The following is a 21250-nucleotide window of genomic DNA, read 5'->3' as shown; positions in this document are numbered from 1 at the left end:
ACCATGCGTCTCCACGCTGGTCAGTGTGGGGTTCACGAAGGTCGTGAAGCATAGACGTTGGAGTACAGTGCAGTGATGATCAAGATGTCATCATGGCCAAAAGTGTTCCTACCACCATGCCTCATTGCCAACACTTTCATACCCTTTGCCAGTTCCTGCAGCTACCCCAAATGAGACAAGCAACCTCCAAGAGTTGCCCTAACAGTATCACACCATCTGCTCATAGGTCTTCCCCTTGGTCACCAGACTGCTGGAGTTAATTCCAATTCTCGTCTCGGCAAATTGGTCCTCCTCCTCCATCCTGCACACATCCTCCCCAGTGAAAGCGTTTTGCCCAATGATATCTACACCACTTAACTATGACATTCTCTTCTGGACTTCCACATTGTTTATCCTATTTTGTTACAAATATCCTAGCATCGGTCTCAGACTCCTTTGCTCAAATGTAAACAGGTTTAAAAAAAATACCCACTTAGTTAGAATCCAGTTCGGTGATCCATACAGTGATACAGATAGCACTCAAATAAACATTTTGTCAAATTTAAACTTTTATACCCATAATGCAATTCGTCAGCAACACTTTATAATTTGACTTTTTAATACAAATTTGTGTATTTCTTAAAACATTTTTGATTATTGAAGGCTTTGACACACTGTTGATGAGACACTGTACATATGTCAAAACCGGTCCAGAGCGTTGCTTGTCTTGAAACAACGCTGCTGAAATGATACACTCCATGAAGGACGTTGGAGAGAGAAAGAGACATGCACACTTCAAATATTACAGCAGGCGTCCAGGTCGGAATCGATCCCACGACCTCCTGTGTACCAGGCTAGGTAGTTAACATCTCATAGCCCATGGTGTGGTGGGTTATGGGTCTGCTACTCCTGGAATACTCCGTAGATAAATGTAGATAATAGGAAAACGTGTTTTTTTATTGGCTTCACCTCTGGAATATACATGTTATCCGCGAATAAGTGCGGGCAATATGAATAGATCAATAGATGCACGGATAATAGGAGTGTTCACTGATCCATACGGCTTGTGTGTGGCCACCCCCACTCTGAAGCCCTCTCCCTGCCCCCTTTGAAAACACACGAAGCTGCTGCTGCTCCTCCTCCGTGCTGCAGCGTTACAAGGCCCCGATTCAGCCTCTTCCTCCCTACGCTCATCTCTCCTGACCCTTTGCTCCCCTTTTCCCCGTCCACTTTCCTCAAATTTCTCTCTTAAGTTTTCCCATACATTTTTTGTTGTATCATTCCATACATTCGGGGGTGCGTGGGAGGGCGGCCGTGGGAAGGAGTCGGGGGGGGGGGGTGGGGTGGGTGGGTGAGACGGGCGAGAAGGGGGCAGCTGTGGTGTGGCTGGGGTGTGGGGCTCAGGGTCAGAATCAGAATCTTCATCCTGGATAAATCCGATGAGCAACAAAGCTCTTTTTTGTTGTTGTTTTAAACAGATCTCCAGCAGTGAGTGAGTGGGGGATGTTGGGAAATGTTATATGGGTGGTGGGGCACTTCAACTTGTATCTCGACGCGCTACAGACGGATGTTACATCCGTTTGTAACATCTTTAACTCGATAGCGATCTAATCACTCTCGATCACGTAACCATGCCGCTCCAACTGGGGGGGGGCATTGAGGGGGGTGTCACGTGACCCCCCCCTTCACCCCCCCCCCATCTCTCCCCACTCTCCCACACTGCGCCAGGCGTAGGCCACGTGCCTTCATGGTGGTGGACCAATGGGTGCGAGGTAGTGCGTCGTGGGGGGGGGGGGGCTTTGACGTCACACGAGGGTATATAAGGGTGCGTGGTGAGAGGGGTTTCTTTACTCGGCGGCCCCGTCCAGTCGTGTGTGCATCAGCTCTTTCTTCTTCCTCCTCCTGCACGTGAGTCGCGGTTGCAGCAGTCATCATCATCACCACCACCAACAACCACCCGTCACCACCACCATCATCACCACCAACCACCCGTCACCACCACAATCATCATCACCACCACCAACCACCCGTCACCACCGTCATGATCATCGCCACCACCACCAACCACCCGTCACCACCATCATCATCACCACCACCACCAACCACCCGTCACCATCATCATCACCACCACCAACCACCCGTCACCACCATCATCATCGCCACCACCCATCACCACCACAATCATCATCACCCGTCACCATCATCATCACCCGTCACCACCACAATCATCATCACCACCACTACCCGTCACCACCACAATCATCATCACCCGTCACCACCACCCGTCACCACCACCGCAATCATCATCACCGCCACCACCCGTCACCACCACCACCATCATCGTAGCCATCAACAACGCAGCAGTCTCCCGTGTCCGCTGCCAGATGTTGAAGCGGCTCGAGAGAAGCACGCGGCGCCGTGGCGTGCGCGCACATTGAGACGCTCCCCGCGCGCCTTTGTCTCTCCCGAGCCACGATTTGTCCATTTTCCGCACTCGCGCGGCACAATTTACAAGTCGCGCGAAATGGCGAGGGCGTTTATGGAACAATGATAATATATTAATTTTGGTTCGTTCAGATACGAGCCTTTGCGCATATATGCACGCACACCGTATTTACTCCATCGTGTGTGTTTTAAAACGCCTCGTGAGCGAGTTGCATGATCCGCCTACGTTTGTGACAAGACTAAATGTTGTGTTGCCGTCAAATTATTATTGATGTGTGATAGTTGGGGGGTGGGTGGGTGGTGGTGGTGTGTTACTTGGCGGAGCTGGCGGCTTCGTGTCGGGAGAACAGAGCTCGTCGAATCGACGTGCGCGCAACGTCGACGTTCGAGGTGCGGCTCCTTCGACGGGGACGTTGACACGGACCTTCGACTTCACTTAGGGGGGCTGTGTGTGTGTTGGGGGGGGGTAAGGTCGTTCCGATAGAAGCTGTGTCCAGTGTATGCCGCTATCCCCACCTCCACTAGCGTGGTGAGTTGAGGTTTAGCCGTGCGAGGTGGTTGTTATTATGGCTCTGCGAGGTCTTTGTCCGAGATGGTGGTTATGGGGGGTTAGAGGGGGGCTGAAAGATGGGGGGGGGGGGGGGTGGGGGAGTCGACGATTTGCATTCGTAAGCCGGGCACGACCGTGACTAGAACGCGGTCCACTGAGCGAAAGCCGTCATGCATTCATACGGTTGTACACACGTGTCAGCACACACACACACGGAGTTGAAGCACACACACATAGAGATGTACAAGCCTGTGATAAGATCAGCCGCAGTGCGCTGATATCGTCACATCTCGGGGAGGGGATGAGAGAGCTTGAGCCGAGCACCGCGATGCATACCATTATCATGTTGTAGGTGATGCAGCGATATTCATTGTTGTACTGCACACCTTGTCCACCAGTATAGGCCCATACAAGACGCATGCATTGACCTAAAAACCACTCGTCCAGCATGGAGAATATACAAATACATTGACTTACTACGCAGCGATTTCGCTGTCAACCCCATATACACACCAGCAACCACGCGTACTCAACACTGGCACGCGATATATCGACAGCATATAGACAAACCAACCCACCGTCAACCCAGCACTCGATCGCTATCCCCCCTGACTTTCAGAATGCACCTTCACCAGACCGTAAAGCCACACCAGGCGCCCACAGAAACCATCACCCACCAGCAAATACCGCATGAGTCGTCCAGCAGTGGCACTCCACCATACACCCAGCAACACACCACCAGTGTGACCCCCCATCTCTCTCTCTCCCCAGCCCGGCATACGAACCTACAGATTGCTCACGTCCACCCAGAATACTTCTTCATCATCATCCTCCTCCTCCCTCCTCGGCCGTTATGAATCATCCACATCCGCCCAACGGTGTCGCCATCCGCACACGAGCGGCATTTTGTCAGTCATGCTCCCATCGGCTAATCTCTGTAGCCACCGCACTCCATCTCGTGTGCACGTTCCACGCGTCTCCACCCAGGATTGCTCACGCGTGGCGTTCTCCTCCCCTTTTCCCTTCTCACTGAGCAGCAGTGCCATCACCATCACCACCAACCCACCATCTTGCCTCGCGACAACACGTCACATTCATTTGACCCTTCTTCCACCGAGCCATTCATCATTGATGAGAATATTGATCTTTATACTGGAGGAATCCGATGAGCTATGAAGCTCTTCCCCGCCAGATGTCCATATTAAATCCCATTTGAGAGTCGTTTATCTCTCTCAATGGATGCCTTGGGTAGCGAAAAAAAGGGAAGGATTTCGTTAGACCGTAAGAACAGTATTTCATTGTGGCGATGTATACGTAAATTTGAGCCCTAACAGTTAACTCTTGGATAAAGGCCTCCTCTCAAGGTTGCGTCGGTCGTGTGGGTTGTTTAACCAAACGTAACAATCATGGTGGCGTGCTTGGGTTGCTGGAGGGGTCGACCCAGAGACCAGTTTAGAGGTCGCTCGCCGCTCATGTTCGCCCTATCCGGGAATCGAACTCTGGTCGCCACGGGCACCGGCCAGGAAAGTGAGTCATTTTCACATTTGCGAGTTGGGGCTCACACTGCACACGATTGCGTGTTTTTTTTTAAATGATCAACTTTGCACAAGGCAACATTATTCGTTGGATTGTATGTGAAAAAAAATATGTAACAGGCGGCTGTGGCAATATAAACCATGAAATGCTGCTGACGCACTGCCCTACTCACCAGCCATCCTGTTAATCATAATCTCAACTCTTTATTCTTCTCCTCGTATGCACCCATCGATCCTCTTACTGATTTTCCACCCAATCTCTCGGGGGTAACGAACTCATTGTCATTCAGCCACGGACACTCACCAGCCACCATTTTACGCGAAGCCTAATCTCCCCCATGGCATCCTTTCGATATGCGCTCTCGCTGACCTACGAACTCACCCAGGTCACATTCGTCTAACACTCGTTCACCCCTGGTCACTCGGCCTTCCACTCACCAAACACCGGTCACTCGACCCCCCCTTCCTCGACCCCAATCACCTTTCCACACCCTCCACTGAACCCAGGCAAGCAGCAGCGGCTGCCACAACCGCTGGCCAAGGTCGAGCTGTCCATTGTGACGTACATATTTCCACCGACATTGAGTGATTTAAAACAAAAAAATTGCATGAATAAATAAAAGCTCCAGCCTAATGCAGCTCGGCTGTGGGTGCACCATTGTTTAAAAACCATACTGTAATGACCTCTTTGCTAAAAAAAACCCCAAATTCTTTTGAATGTTTAACGCGTGTGGATTTTTTTTTCTCCCGCGGCGCCCATCACCACTCTCCCTGCCCCCCCCATCCTTTTCTGAGAGTGCGAGGCAAGGAAGGTTGGGGCGCGAGGCCGCCAAGGGGTTAACCACGCACTGCCGCTGCACCGCACTGCAGCAGTCGCTGGAAAGTGCCAGGCAGTTTGGGGCCTTCCGACTCGGTGGCGGGGGAGGCGTGGAGGTGGTGCACGTGATTGGGTTATTTGAACGCGAAAGTAGGCTGCATCTCCTGGGTACAAGAAGCCCAAAGGCAAATAGACATTTCATTATAAGTGGCTAATGCCCTGCCTCCCTCCATATTTAATCAGACACACCCCGTGTGTAACATTTCAGGTGGGTTTTAGAATGTTATGACGCAGCAGGCAATGTGAGTGGAGGACGATCCAATGGACGGGATTATATTTTCCTGCACTGTACTCATTTGCCCGAGTCGAGCGCGGCAATGCTCAGCAGCTCGCAAAATGCAATCCGATTGGATTTGATAGTTTGAAACGGGCTAAAGAAACCCCAAATTTATATTTGTCCTAATATTGGCACAGCCCACTGGTTAGAATTGCCTTGGAGTTTGCCTTGGAGTGTGTAAAAGTCGATTCTAATTAGGTTGTCTGGGATTAGCTTAAATATTGCCTAGCAACATGAGAATATCCATGCAGCCCAACAGGAGGTTTGGAGCTGTGGGATGTGATTATTTTCAAATTACAGTCCCCACAATATGAATGCAGTGTTAGGCATTCTAGTGGACATTTAATCTTCAAAATCGCTCTTTCACGACTACTTGTTGCATTGTCAATGCGACTGCACCAAAAAGAATCCCACATCCTTGGTGTCCTTTTCGCATGAAAAGGGCCGAGCACTCACCCATGCATGGAAATCCAATATCTCATTCAGGCTGTTAGAGCCATTGATTGGCCTTGCATCGTTGGCACGTACGCAGTTTAGTTTTCCCAAACTCAACGGTGTTTGTCACATGGGTGGGTGATGTCATTGTCGGGGAAACGTACAGGATGATTTTTCTTTTACATGCGCACAAACTGCTCGTTAATTCTTTCTAAACACGTTTTTTTTAATTGACGAAATATTTTATTGACACTGGAGGCGGGATGATCACTCATCCCGTGAACAGTGCAGAAAAACCACGGGCAAAATGTGAAGCCTCATTGTGATTGAAAGTTTATTTATAGAAACCACTGAGAGATTGCTTGCTGGGCTGCCCGCTAAGGGATCAGGCAATGTGCAATATCTTCTCGGCTATTGGCAATTCTCCTGTCGGTCCCCCTCGCCGCCAATCTACACTTGTTCGAGGGTGTTCCCGCTCCCTGGAGTGTTTATCGCCCACGCCACGACCTCCCTGGTGGCCACGAAACTCAAACCTTTTTTGCTATAAATACGACCACTGTTACTTGAGCCTGCCGGCTGCCCTTTAGCAGCAATGCAGCCTCTTGCTAAAACTAAATGTCAAGGATCTCGACTATCGAAGCTTCCGGAGGGGGGGGGGGGCGTCAGATTTCAGGTTTTAAACCCGCGTGCCAAACTGTAAACCTTTTCCCGATGCTTGCTGACAGCTGTCTTATTGCATGTGTCCGTCATAGATCATAGCAGTTGTTTTATTGTAGAAAATGCAGGAGCTGCATGGCGCGTGTGCTGCCCTTGTGCAGAAGTTTTCATAGGCGGTGGCTTTGAGGAAAACATTCTTTTTCGCTATTTGCGGTTTCCATCTATGCCCAGCAAGCAGCAGCAACACCACCCCGAGTGGATTTTATTCCAAACCTGTTCTGCAGCCGCTGACAGTCTCGCCTCCCTTAATCTTTGTCGGGAAACATTCAATGCCTCGCAGCCTCGTTTAACCTATTTTTTTGCCAGTTTTAATGCGAGTGAAGTTTACAACTGCCCCTTTTAAATACACACTATAACAGAACGTGACAACGTACCCATTGGTGTGCTTTTAGATTAATAACATCTTTAATGGACTGGTGGGAGCTCAAATAAACGGATGAACCACCACCGTTCATCTGTGTATGGACATTCGTTTTTTTTTCTTCCCGCCTGCATTGGCACCTGCTGAGCGGTTGCTGTGAAGGACAGAAGCTTAACCTTGCCGCGCTGCATGCGATCTCATTGTCAATTCACTGTACCCGGATCGAGGCCAACCATTGAGTCGTCATTTCCCCTCGTTCCATTAAAAAGCCATGAAAAATTCAGCGGTAGAAATTATTGCAGTGAGAGCCGTGGCCTTGGGGAGGGTGGCAAGTGCCTCGCTGCTTTACGTGCCCACCCCAGCACCATCGAACGCCGTGTTCCAGAAAGTGCGCACATTTGTGCCAGGGTTGTCCATCAGCGGTGCATTTTCGTGCCAGGAGGTGCCCTTGTTGGGAATGCGGCGTGGGTGCCGATAGTGCCACTGCGGCACTTATTATTAGCTCCTACGCAGAGCCCTCTCTCCGGTGAGGCCTTTTTTTTGATAAGGTGGCTGCGACTAAAGAAAGACACGCCCCGATTCCTGACCACTTGTGATATCATGCAACAATTGTGCATGCGAATGCAACAGCCAGACTGGTCGCAATAATTACATGGCATTATATTTCTGGCTGTACAACGTCATTTTTGAATGTATGCAGTATTTGCAGTTATATAAGCAAAATAAATGTTAGAATCTCTGATATAAACGCTCGTATTTGGTAATATAATTATTTCCCAAGTCCTTGCAAACTACTGTTGAGTTTTTATTATCGATTTACAATGTTATATTTATGTGTCCTTGTACAATATTACACATTTGTATTGCTTTCCTTTTATATTTTGTTACATAAGTGGCACTATGAATTCCCCTACAAATGTTTGTTGCATTCGTTTACACAACTGTATTCGTGCAATAACACAATTATATTCACGAATGCATTATATATTTTAAAAAGTCCACAATATGTAGTTGTTTCATTGCCTAATGCACATTGCAAAAAAAATGCGCAGAATCGTTCTGCCATGGAATCGCTGGCTGAATGTGGTTGCGTCATTGGGTTAAAGCGAAATTGGCGTGAGCGTTGGAGGGGTCAAAGGGTCGGCCCTGGCCATCGCCAAGTAAGCCAAGCAGGAATCTGTGTGGCACAGCAGTGATGTGTGTGTGTGTGGTGGTGGTGCGTGGGGCGACTTGATCGGTAGCGGGCCAGAGAGAAGGCGCCTCTGGCCAGGGAAGCTCACGTCGAGACTTTCAGGCCCTGGCTTGGACGCACAGACGGACACTGTGACCTTGAGAGGCGGCCGACATGTTGGGTAGCGTCGTCCGCACGTCGCTGCGGCCAGGGTGGGGTGGTGGAGCTGGGAGGAGGGAGCCCGAGGGGTGGGGAAGGGATGGGGAGGATGCGGAGGAGGAGGGAGGAGGAGGAAGGAGGGGGGGAGGGAAATCGTGACGCATCTTGCCAAACCCGCCCGGTTTTTTTAATGACCCAGAAATACGTCTGCGGGCTTTTTTTATTGTCAAAGCGAGCCACACCGGGTACCAGGGTCTGCTGCTATTGTGGCAAAGTCTTTTTGAATTCTCGTACAGGTGAGCCACGTGAATTGTGAGAATGTGTGAAATAATTGACTTCGTGGGAGGACTTGTTTTGCTTGCCGGTGTGTTATTTTGTGTTTTAATTTTTATATCACAGTTTCCGACGGTGATTTTTGCACGACCGTTGGCAGCTTTATTTGGTCGCTATAAATATATATATATTTTATATGCTGGGTTCTTATTCTCGAAGCAAGTTTTAAAACGCCCTTATTCTTATTGATGACATTTAACGAGAATGGTGTTTAAATGTTGCACGTTTTATATACAATAAGACGCTCGTTATAATAGGTGTTAAGGAAATAATTAGTGGAAAAAAAATCCGGAAATATAATTACGTTTGAACGTCAGGATATGGTAATGTAAGACTCTTCTAAGAGGAATGGCAAATAGAAATTGAGAACGGTACGCTTTCGCAATATATATTTTGCCACTTTTTGCTCGGTCGCTAATATATGATGGCATATGGAAGTCGGCGGTAAATGGTACAAGGTTGTATACCGTGAATAAGCAAACTGCGCAATGAGTCTATACCTGTGTGCAGGCTGACAGCGAGCGGATGGCGCAGACTCGCAGTGACAATAATTCCCAAGCCTGGCTTGAAATATTTTTTTTTAAACATTAATGTGGCTCCGAATGCGACATCCCTCTTTAGAGTCGTTTTTTTTATTCCTTGGTATAAAAAAGCTCTCACAGCCCGTGTGGGGAAAAAAGCGACGATTGCAAAATAGTTCCGTTTGAAAGAATTTCGAGCCCCGTTTTGCCTGGCCCGAACGCTCCTGACGAAACGCGTCGTCACACTGCGGTGAGTGCGGTGACGCACCACTTCGCTTCCTCTGCAGTCTTAACCCGGATGTCGTCATCGGGTGATAGAGATGGCCCTCGGGGTTTACTTGGGATGCGGTAGATTAGAGCGAGGCTTGCTTTTTGCTTCCCTAGTTGCCGCCGCATATGATCACGATGTTGTTTGCGTGCGCCAAGTGGGGCTAATGTTAAATTGACGCGTAACGTAATGGGCATCGCTCATCCGTACACGCTGGCAGTGGCTCGTCCGTTCGTGGAAATTCCACGTTCTCGTTTTATGGGGGTTAGCATCTTCCAAAGGAGTAAGTCAACAAGTGTTTGCGGGTGGTAATTGTGATTCCTAACTGCATTTTTGGGGTGCGATTGCCGAGGTGAGAGCAATGCCAATGCGTGTGTCCGTACACCCATCCCGCCACCCAAACACGGGCAATTTAAATGAAGTTGTTACGCAAACTGATGTCGCAATCTACTGTCGCTTCAGCACACCGGTGTGTTGAAGGGCAATCCGCAACATTTCACGATTGGTGCAACGACGTTTTGCCCATAGTTATAAACCAGTATCATCAGACCATTGACGTCATTGTGAAACATTTCCCTGCTGTCTTGGGCCTTGAATAAGTGATGTGATACCATTAAATGTCCTGCCCCCACAAGAGAGCAGGGTGTAATGATGATGCCTTGAGGTTAATGTATTAAAATAAATTATGTTGGATTACTAAATACATGATTTTGATTGAAAGCTTTCGTGACTGCAGGGATTCATATTCTTGGTTCTTTCGGTAAAGTCACGTAGAAGGGAAACAATAAAATAATAAAAATATAAAACAATAAAATTCTCACGACGTTTCAACCGCAGTCGTTGTTTTCCTTCTACGTGACTTTACCGAAAGAACCAAGAATATAAATACATGCTGTTAGATATGTTGGAGGAGGGTAAACGATACACATTGGCATATTGACCCAAACATCTCTTCTGGATTCTAACAATATTGGTCGTGAAAAGCATACGTGTTTAAAATATATATGGTACAATAATCCTTTTATTGACCCCCAAGATGGGTACGAGTTGACAATTTCCAAATTCGACTCGAGATCTCGACCACAGCACATCCTGGATGGATGTGTTCGTGAACAGGAGGTCGTGGGTTCGATCCCGACCCTGTGACACCCGCTTGTGAATTTGGAGTCTGTGTGTCTCTCCTCGTGGTCGCGTGGATTTTTCTCCGGGTCCTCCGGTTTTCCCCTCCACATTTAGAAACATGGGTTTGGAGTATTTGGCTGCTGTAAATTTCCACGTGACCAAGCCACTTCGTTGAGCTATCATTTGTGGCCCGGTCGCTTCTGAAAAAGAGCTGTATGACTCAGTGGGCCCTACCTGATAAAATGAAATTAATTGTTTAGTTTAAATATATTTTACTCAAGATTCCACGACACACGAATTAATCAATTAAACGTTACAATCAGATCGGAGCTGATTGATTAAAAATAATTCTACTTTTGAAAGGGGAGCACCTCCAAAAATGAAATCTATTAGCAGCAATTGGCAGACGGGGTTAATTCGTAATAGTTTTTTTTGGGTTAGATCTTGTAAATATATCTGTCGTTAAATCCGACGGAGCCAATTAGTAAGGTTTGCCACGTAAACAAAAGGTGCCAATTCGTCACTAGTACAGCACACCGGTGTGTTGGTAGAGCAAAGCCCACAACATTTACAATCGTGAGTTCGACGTTTCGCCAGTAATTACAACTAGCTTCATCAGACGACAGCCAGAATCATTGTTGGTGCGCTGTAAAACAAAAAAGGGGGGCAAGGTAGACTTTGACAGGGGTTGGAAGTAACAGCTCCCTTTTGGGAGGGGTCTTTAACAAGAATGCACTGTACCGTTGCTTGGCGACTCATTCATACATTATTTACGACCACAAACGTTTTGCATCCGCGATAGGGCAGGCGCTGTGCCTTATGCAATTTCCAACGAGTCATTTGCTCACAGTTCTGTTTGAGAATTGGCGTAAGTTTTTTTTTAGATTAAATTATCATGATAAGTATTTTGTTTGAAATGTTAAGATCGGATGGGGGATTTCATTTGTCCTGGGTTAGACTGCCGCGGTTTTTATACTTATATAAAACACGTTGTTCCAGTATTTGCGATAACTGTTTTGTAGATGTACAGTATTCAGGAAAGGGGGGGGGGGCCCGGGGGGGGGCATTCGAGTTTAGTGGGACACACGTGGACGACTGGAGGATGGCGAGTTTCCCAGACGGGCGGGCGTCAGAGTGGTGCGTGCCCCAGAATTATGGCAAAGACGTCGTCGGAGGACCTCACGCCAAAGATGGTGGTGAAGTCTGCCCGTGAAGGACGCGACGCTTGCGTCATCTAGCGGTAGGATTAAGGGGAGGCAGTGTTGAGGTTTTCGCGTGATCCTAACCGGTGAACCCGTCCGTGTGTGTGTGCGTGTGTGCTCTCTGCAGATCACCCGTAACCAACAGCAAATATGTCTCCTCACTTCCCGGCGCTCACCCCGGACCAGAAGAAGGAGCTGGCAGACATTGCCCAGCGCATCGTGGCTTCCGGCAAGGGAATCCTCGCCGCTGATGAGTCTGTTGGTAAGCGAAGTCGACGATTGCTGGCGCTGTCCAAAATTGTTTTTAATTATTTAATTGCAGGGGGGGGGGGGGGTCGGAAACCTATGGCATGCCCGTGTACGGCTCGCGACTGGCTTCCTTACAAATGGCCCGCGGCCACATGATGCCTGCCGCTATGAAAAGGGCCCTCAAATGATAATTTGTCCGTCACTGTGAACATCTTAGTCCCCTGAGCTAAGATGGTCTGACTTGGTCCCTGAGCTGCCTGTCGCCCACTTCTGAAATGGCGGGCTTGAGCCTACCGGTGAAAGTCGTATCCTTTACCCAGGAAAGCCTCGAGGCCGTGCTGCATTCAGATGGTGGGCCAATACTGTTCACGGTTGATCTGTGGGAGACGACCTGACCTATGTTTGGTGGAGAGAGCCCAGACCTAACAAAGTGGTAACACCTCTAAGCTCCACCCAGATAGGTCAAATAATCTATTGTTGTACTGCCATCTGCTTGCCATCTCACAGTCCAGGCCTAATTCTCATTGCTGGGATCTCCCTTGCTGGTCCTCTACTCCTCCTCGCCCTGGGCCATGTTCATGTCTACTCCGCAGTGTTCATTTCCCAACTCGCCACTTCGAATTACCTCTATCTCAGGCCTGCTTCTCTGTCTCCGGCCTGGCGCTTAGCCCAAGCCAACACAACATAGAGTATTCTCAGCCACTTTTTCATCTCAAGTACAAAGCCCGGCACAACTCCCGCTTGGTTTCTTGGATGGGACGCATTCGAGATGTTATGTATGTTGAACTTCTTTCGCACCATACGTAGCCAACCGTGCTAATGGGAGGCGCGGGGGAAGGACAACAAACTAGACACAAAAAGCAGCTCTAAAGAAATGAGTTTGGCAATCTAGATGATGATTTAAAAGTGCATCGCTCCGGTGGCTCCCTAACATCGGAAGGTACGAGCGTTCCAGACGGCCGCGGAAGCGCGCCTGAAAGCGCCCTGGGATGGTGTCTGGCTGACGAGCGATTTAAACCGGTGCCTTCCCTCTCTCCCCCCAAGGCACCATGGGAAAGCGGCTGACCCAGATTGGACTGGAGAACACCGACGAGCACCGCCGCTTCTACCGCCAGCTGCTCTTCACCACCGACCCCAGCATCAAGGAGTCCATCGGGGGTATTATCTTCTTCCACGAGACGTTGTACCAGAAGTCGGACAGCGGCGTGCCCTTCGTCAAGCTCGTCAAGGACAATGGCATCCTCGTCGGCATCAAGGTGGGGGCCGTCTCTCCTTGCTGCCGCAGCACAGCAGCGACGGCGGTGCACCACGGTGCTACGCAAACGCGTACAGTGCCACGCGATGCGATATCTGAATCTGAGTGTTTAGTTATGCCGGAGAAATCCGATGAGCTATAAAGCTCGTTTTTTCACAGATGTCCAGTAGGGGCGGGTAAGACCTTTACAACAACAAACAATACAAAGGCAGCGATAGGAGTGCAAAGTACGAGAACGGATTTACAAAGCCCCTAAACACAAATAAAGCTAAACCATCCCCATCCTACCAGGCAAAGCCCAATGAGGTATTAACTTATTTTTCAGAAGCAAATGATAGCTCAACAACATGATGTGATCGAATGTAATGCGTCCTTAATATTTTTCACGAATATTTTCTGTTCATGCACTACAGTAGTGCAGCTTTTTAACAGAAAATTGACACGCGTAAGTCTGCATGAGAAAATAAAAATAGTTTGCCTACGACGAATGACCGTATATATTTTATTATCGTTGACTCTACATGCAGGCACACATCGACATTTACCGGTTCTTGGTGTTGAATCCTCTCCCATCCCCTTCCCACAACAGGTTGACAAGGGTGTGGTGCCACTGGCTGGAACCAACGGAGAGGGAACTACACAGGGTGAGCGCTCCCCCTCTGGGTTTACAAATCAAGCAAACCTCAGCAATTGTCACTACGTAACGTTGTCGCACAGCAGTAGCACGGAGAGCCGGTGACCAAATCGCGCGGACTGTGCACCGCCTCAGAAGCTCGCCGGATAGAGTTTTGGATGGGCCACCACCGCGCACGAAAACGCACATTGCGATGAGATGCGGGGCTAGCGGTTAAAGTGAGCACAGGGAGGTGCAGCAAAATGCATTGTTCCACTGCGCTACGTTCCCATGTCTGCGCTCCGTTGACCTTCAACTAAACCCTCGCGCCGATCGGCGCGGTGAAGCAGGGAGGGATTCGCCCGGAGCGGATCGACAAAGCGTTGTAGATGTGCAAAACATTAAAAAAACACGTTTAATCTGCTCACGTTGCAGACCGCGATTGCTTTGGGGAGACCTTAATCAATCGGTGGGCTGATGATGGCTGATGAGGATGATGGTGACGATGCACATTTAGGCGAGGCAGGCTGCTTGATAGAAGGTGCCATTGGCGTAAAACGTGGGCCCGCTTGACATTTTCCTCCAATCAGGGCAGCGTTAGCGGTGAACGTTGGCGAGGGTGTTGCTCGCTGCGGACTCCGTCGCCGAGTTGCCTCAGCCAGTCCTATGGCCACGTGCCCACACTTCCCCATTGTTTTCCTGCCCCCCCAACTCTGCCAATTACGTAAAACCTCTCGGCGGGGGGGGGGGTAGCCCATGCGGTGGTTGCACTGCTCACCTACATTATTTGCCCCGAGCGAGCGGTGAACGTGGGGGGGGTGGGGGTCGGGATCAATCGGGTCTGTGTGTGTGCAGCATTGACCGAGGGGAGGTGGTTCCTCTTGCGTGTTTGATTATCTCTGGTAACAGGTTTCCTCCCACATAAAACCAAAACACACATGAGTTGCACAACTGGCCAAGCACAGGACCATTCTGAAATGTTGAGACGTGTTTTCTGGATATACAGCACCATTATTATTAACCATTGTGGGTTCAAAGCATTGCCTGTAATGATGGTGATGATGATGATGATGGGTGTAATCTGCTTCCATCTGCGATTTTTCACATCTTCACCCTGCGATTGGGAGTTCTGCCACTGCTGCTAATTTAAACTCGGGGTGCGGACAAAAAGTGAAAAACGCCCGCGCGTGGCAACTCGTCTTCATCTTTCCCGCGCTTTGAGTTCCGCAGGTGGAAAGTTCCACGTCGAAATCTCGCGGAGCCGGGGCCCGTCCGTTCACGCGATGGCACTCACGCACGCATGGGGTTCTCTCGGCAGGTCTGGACGGCCTGGCGGAGCGCTGCGCTCAGTACAAGAAGGACGGCGCCGACTTCGCCAAGTGGCGCTGCGTGCTGAAGATCTCCCCCAACACCCCCTCCAACCTTTCCATCATTGAGAACGCCAACGTGCTGGCCCGCTATGCCACCATCTGCCAGCAGGTGGGTGCCGATGGCTCGCCGTGGTGGTGGTGGTGGTGGTGGGCGGGGGGCGCGATGTGGTTTTACACCGGTTCTCTCCTTGCCGCGCGCTCTGTCGCGCCGGGATGTTTTGTTTCGTCGCGGTCGCTGGGCGCAGGCTCAAGCCGCGCGCGAAGGGGCAAGCGGCGAAGAAGCACGGGTGAAGGTGTAGCAGAGAAAAGGGGTCGGTGCGTTTATCGAGGCAGAGTCCTCAACATGGGTGGAGGAATCGATGGTTGAAGGTCATGGGGGGGGGGAGTAAACAATAGCAGCGTGAGGAGAGTCCTAAGAAAGCGGCCGACTGCTAATGAGCGATTGACTGGGGACTGAGTTTGGCCTGTGGCCGTGACTGTCACAAGCTCAATGAAATACTGCGTGGTTGAGTTGCGTCTGCGCCTGCCTGTTTGCAAGCGCGTATGCGGGGACTGCATTTTCAAAGAAGCGAGACTCTCCCAGACGTTCAAACCGGGTGGAGGAGAGTGGTGCACCTCCAATCGCTGGTAAAAAAAAATAAAAAATCCATGTCCCTCTGATATTGAGGGCACCACCACCTCTTTAAACAAATCAAGTAGGGCAGCCAACAAAGTTGTGTCAAATTTCCTTGACCCCTGTAGGGATGATGGGGCCGAGTTGACCCCGAACAGGAATTCAAACTCGCGCGCTTCCCGATTGCGAGTACACCACCCCTGACCGAAGCATTGATGTAAATAAGCTTGTGTAAGAGCTATATATCCAGCGTACGTGCTTCCTACAGTTCTGTAGACGTGACAGCTGGCAATTTGAAAACGGTCTTGTAAACGCTGTTTTTAATGGAACCCTCCCCCCCCCCCCCCATTGCACGCTGTAACCTAAACTTAGCCCATATGGCTTGCGCCTTGGCCACGATTATTTTTGGCGAGCTTCTTCTTGTGCGACAGCCCAAATGCTTCCACTGCCGAGTTTGCAGGTCTGGGGCTATGCCACAGCGGACTTCACGTGACACTGCACAGACGACAGGGGGAGGTGTCTGTGCTAAATATACTTAATTTTTTATGGTAGGGAGTTGATCAGCAGGGGGCATTTTCATGTCAAGTTGGTGAGTGCGCCGATAGAGGTGGCTTCAGGGGTAGCCTCATAGTTAAAAAAAAATCTGGAATTCTGCCAGCGAATTGACAAAAGCGGGCAAGTGGCTTTACAACGATTTTACATGGGTTTGGAATTGATGAGTGCAGTAGCGCACTGCTGGTTATTAAATATCCGTTGGCGTAGGGGGTACCCCGCATCTGGCTGTTTCGTGACCTGAAGGAGGCTTGCTGCAAGTGATCGAGCCGTCGCTGCACCTCGGCCCAGCGCCCGACCCGGACAAATGTCGGCGACGAGTAACCCCGACCGTTTCTTGCTGCAGAACGGCCTGGTGCCCATCGTGGAGCCCGAAATCCTCCCCGACGGAGACCATGACCTGAAGACCTGCCAGTACATCACCGAGAAGGTAGGCCAACGCTCACCCTCCCGGGTGATTCAATTGTAGGCGAGTAAGGTACGCACGTCGAGATCGTTTTCCCACCTGGAAGACCGCCGACGCTTCCTCGCGGCGCCTGAAGAGGTGTGTTTGTGCCCGCGCGCACGCGCGCCTCCCCTCTCCCGTCATCTCCGCAGGTGCTGGCCGCCACCTACAAGGCGCTGAGCGACCACCACGTGTACCTGGAGGGCACCCTTCTCAAGCCCAACATGGTGACCGCCGGCCACGCCTGCGCCACCAAGTACACGCCCGAGCAGGTCGGCATGGCCACCCTGACCGCCCTGCGCCGCACCGTGCCGCCCGCCGTTCCCGGTAGGACTCGCCGATGCCCGGGCGCTCCTCTCGCTCGCGCGCACTCGCAACACCCCCGCAAGCGTGCCCAAAGTGGGCACCGGGTGGGCGGCGTTGTTCGTGGACGGGATTTCCCCCACCGCGAAGGGTTGGGATGATTTACTTCGCCGGACCGCAGCTTGGCCGCGTTTGTGATGCCGATTGCTGGGACGACACCTGTCGCGTAATCCCGTGGGCAGCCAAATGAGCGTAGGAAAGTTCACGGACAAGCGGTTGGTGGAAAAGCTAGACCTTGCCGTGATAGGAACTAAAGTATTTTAGACACGTGCTAGTTGCGGTGGGGTGGGGGGGTGGGAAGCCCCCAGAGAAATTGTCAAGTGTGTTAGGAAAGTGGAAGGAAAAAGGAACGGGTGGACAGACTACGATGGGCAGAGAGCATTGTAAATTAAACTTGGGAGGACAGCATCCCAGTATTTCCCGTTCGACTTTAGTCCTCTGTCCAGTGGGCAAGGTGCTTGGCTCGAATTCTATCCAATCCTGTCCCGACTTTGAGCTTTCTTCTTCACCCCCACTGTATGTGAACCCCTTTCCTTCCAGTCGTCAGGCAGCATCTCGTCGTGGCCACTCCCCACCTGCCTACGACTACTTCGTCCAATCCGCGTCTATTTCCTTTTCTAGATTATTCCAATTAGACTTTTGTCCTCCTAAACTTGCTCCAAAAGGACCTCATCACCCTTTCCCTCCATCCCAACTGATTTTCCTCCATTTGATGCCAAAACCATCATCCCCAGACTTGCTAGTCTCCTTATGGCTTCCTTTCTCAGAGTACAAGTTTATGCTGCATACAACACCACACTACATACTTGAGGTCTTCAAAACTCTCTTCTACAACTTGCCGCTCTCCACTGTTGTACGGCATCTTTTTCACCATGGTGATGCCCATTTCCTAGCACGTGCTGAGAGCTTCTCTGGGAACCGAGCCTGCGTAGTAATAAAAACATCCAGCACGTGAGTCTGTGGCGTACGCTGTGGGATTTGTTTTTTTTATTTCCAAGTATTCATTCCCTGTGTGTTCTGCTGCTACTCTGCCCCCTTCACCCTGACACAGGCATCACCTTCCTGTCCGGAGGACAGAGTGAGGAGGATGCCTCCATCCACCTGAACGCCATCAACAAGCTGCACCTGATCAAGCCGTGGGCGCTGACCTTCTCCTACGGCCGCGCCCTGCAGGCCTCCGTGCTGAAGGCCTGGGGTGGCAAGAAGGAGAACCTGAAGGCCGCCCAGGACGAGCTGATGCGTCGTGCCAAGGTGCGAGGCGACGGTGGCGACGCGGAATCGTAAACGTGAAACGAAGAGATGTCATGGCCTCAGAGGTCAGGGCGCCAAAGCCCCTTGGTGCTGCTGACAGCCCAGGCTCGAATCTGCGTTTTGGATGCCGGTGATTGAACCGGATTCTCAAGTTGTGTAACCAGCGAGTTAAAGGTCTCGGCCTGGTCGTCAATGACCCAGCTTTTCAAATTAAAATATAGGCATGACTGTCACGTGACTGGACATCACTCTAGTAATGGCAGAGCAAGTGGGAAAGTGCCTCCTACCCTCTACCATGTGGTCCTGGTCACGGTTGAGATTGAAATAAATTGGGGGGGGTGGGGGTTGGAAACAAAGGCGCGGAACATTGAAACACAAAGATGTCCTTTAACAGCGTAACGTTTCTAACCTGCCGTGCTTCGTAACCCCCCCCCCTCCACCAGATCAACGGGCAGGCTTCCAAGGGCGAGTACAAGCCCATCGCCGGCTCCGGTGCCGCTGCCGGCGAGTCTCTGTTCGTCGCCAACCACGCCTACTAGAGCGGCCGCGTGGCCCACCCCGTCCGCCCCCTTTCCGCACACGACCGCGAGAACGGCGCCCACCTGTGGTTCCCGCATGACGCCGCCTGCTGTCGAGGTCACCACCACCACCACCGCCACCACCTGCGGCCGGCTTGGCAGCAAACTGTTTAGCGTCTCAATTGTACCGGAGCTCTTAAAAAAAAAAAAAGCACGCGACCATTGGCATTCGATAAGCCAGCCGTGTGTCCGATGGTTGAAATGGTACTGGCAAGGTATTGGCTTGTGCCGTTGTGTACTGGCTGAGGTTTCAGGAACAAAAACAGCGATGTTTTTTTTGAGTGGTACTTGAAAATATTGCGTTTCGAGATTGCAATACATGCTCCAACGATCGAGAGTTCCGCCCGCAATTGAGCGCTAGCAGCACCCCCCCCCCCCCGTCTTCCTGTGCTGTCTGCTCTGGTGTTGCATCTCAACCCAGCCACCGTGTAGTCTCGTGTATCGTGGTCGTGTTGGTTGTGTGTTCGTGAGCTTGTACCAGCAGACATTACTGTAATCTACACAACTTGTAGCCATTCTTGAGCAAGCAGATAAAGTAACCACCAAAAGAGTAACACTCCTGGTTCCCCATATGCTGTTCGTAAGAAAGGACTATTTTAAATGAGGTGGACCTGTAATTTCTCAACGTATACTGTAGACTGCCTATCAGAAACAGTGGGCAAGAGAAATGTCGCAAAGGTGATGATTATCGTGACTTTAGACTGCACCAGTGGACTATTATTTGTATGCATAGATAGATTGCTCTTCAGCTATTCCATCACCCGATGCTAACGGGGGTCTAGTTATTTCACGTTTGTGCATTATCCTACTCCCAAAAGTCAGCGTGTGTGTGCGCGTGAGCGTCTTTAACCTGTTGTTGTGTTGGGTGTTGCTGCTTATTATATAGAGATTATTAACATCAAGGGTTCAACCCGTCTCCCCAGGCTTATGAATGTGGCAGGCGACTGCTGGTCATGTAATGTACAGTGTCTGTGCTGTGAAGAGGTGATGTGCACTGAGCATGAGCATACAATAAAAAGGAGACTTAGATATTGAGGGTGGTGTGTTTTATTGTCGTCGCGAGCGAAGGGCGAGGGAATGTTAACGGCGGGCGCTATTCCAGGCTTTCGCGACCAATATTACATCCAGCGGAACGTCACGGAACTCTTTTGTAAACGTTGTGGGCAACGCACCCCGGTGTGCTGAAGTCGTGGCTAACTGGGGCACGTTTTGTTTATGTGACAAACCTTACTGGTCGGGTGGCGGCGGGTTCACGACACATTTATCCTTGCGCGATCTAACCCAAAAACAACCTTTTATTATCAATTACGTGCACACATCCCCCGATTGTCAATCCACTCCTGGATGAGTCGTCTCCCCGTTGAATGGCTTGGGGGGGAATGCCCTTTGTTTCACAGGGTGCTCAATGTAAAAAATAAATTATTTTGAAATGGGGGGGGGAAGAAATGTAGGCATTGGGATCCCCCAAATGTTTTATTCGAACCTTTTTTAAATCTCGTCCTACAAAGGTTTGCGTCTGGGGTTTCTGAAGGGTTTATCTTTGGGAACCGAATATCATGCCAATTATTCCTCCCGGGAAAGCTGCACCAAGTTCCATTGCTTCAGGAGGGCCCTGCCTTGGGATGTTTGACCATTTCCATTCATGCGTGTGGGGGGGGGGGGCGAAGAGGTTTCGGTACCTGGAGAAAAGGCTGGGATGGATGCAGGGGATAAATATTCCGAAGGCCAGGTGCTGCGCAATACTACCACCTCACCGGCCAGGTGTGCGACGCATTACAGGTGTGCACCAACACTCTCGGCTCGTATATTCACCTCGCCTCCCTTCACCTTCACAAGCGTGGCAATCGAGAACCACATAATCTAAATTGGAGGTAGCTTGGAGCGTTTAATCACGTCACAGCATTGCAATGTTCCGAACGAAAAAAAACAACCGCTTGTCTCTTCCTACTGAAGCCAATTGTGGTACTGTGCACACACACTCACGTGTATCAAATATGTAGGGTTGTGTG

At 50.5% G+C, this 21250-nt stretch overlaps 1 protein-coding gene across 3 annotated transcripts; it reads left to right on the top strand.

The window, feature by feature from the left end:
* Positions 1 to 1754: 1754 nt before the first annotated feature.
* Positions 1755 to 20270, top strand: LOC116950104 (fructose-bisphosphate aldolase, muscle type). 3 transcript variants are annotated; one of them, XM_032967555.2, is made up of 9 exons: positions 1755 to 1887; positions 12080 to 12214; positions 13246 to 13457; positions 14046 to 14100; positions 15388 to 15548; positions 16951 to 17034; positions 17202 to 17376; positions 18464 to 18663; positions 19107 to 20270. In XM_032967555.2, the coding sequence occupies exons 2-9, from the start codon at positions 12103 to 12105 to the stop codon at positions 19200 to 19202; spliced, it is 1095 nt and encodes a 364-aa protein (XP_032823446.1). In that variant the 5' UTR covers positions 1755 to 1887; positions 12080 to 12102; the 3' UTR covers positions 19203 to 20270. The 3 variants fall into 3 exon arrangements, with proteins under 3 accessions (XP_032823446.1, XP_032823447.1, XP_032823448.1); XM_032967556.2 differs by lacking the exon at positions 1755 to 1887 and adding an exon at positions 8656 to 8802; XM_032967557.2 differs by lacking the exon at positions 1755 to 1887 and adding an exon at positions 11550 to 11618.
* The last annotated feature ends 980 nt before the right edge of the window (positions 20271 to 21250 follow it).

Source organism: Petromyzon marinus, chromosome 38 (genome assembly GCF_048934315.1).
Source record: "Petromyzon marinus isolate PM22_M1 ecotype Great Lakes invasive population chromosome 38, UKy_Petmar_22M1.pri1.0, whole genome shotgun sequence".
Lineage (NCBI taxonomy): Eukaryota > Metazoa > Chordata > Hyperoartia > Petromyzontiformes > Petromyzontidae > Petromyzon > Petromyzon marinus.
Note: the sequence above shows the minus strand (reverse complement) of the source record. Positions and strands in the feature narration are given on the sequence as shown.

Coding starts and splice junctions, on each gene's coding strand:
- LOC116950104 (XM_032967555.2), top strand. CDS start 12,103: ATGTCTCCTCACTTCCCGGCGCTCACCCCGGACCAGAAGAAGGAGCTG. Junction 15,549..16,950: donor ATGCCACCATCTGCCAGCAG/GTGGGTGCCGAT, acceptor TTCTTGCTGCAG/AACGGCCTGGTGCCCATCGT. Junction 17,035..17,201: donor GCCAGTACATCACCGAGAAG/GTAGGCCAACGC, acceptor TCATCTCCGCAG/GTGCTGGCCGCCACCTACAA.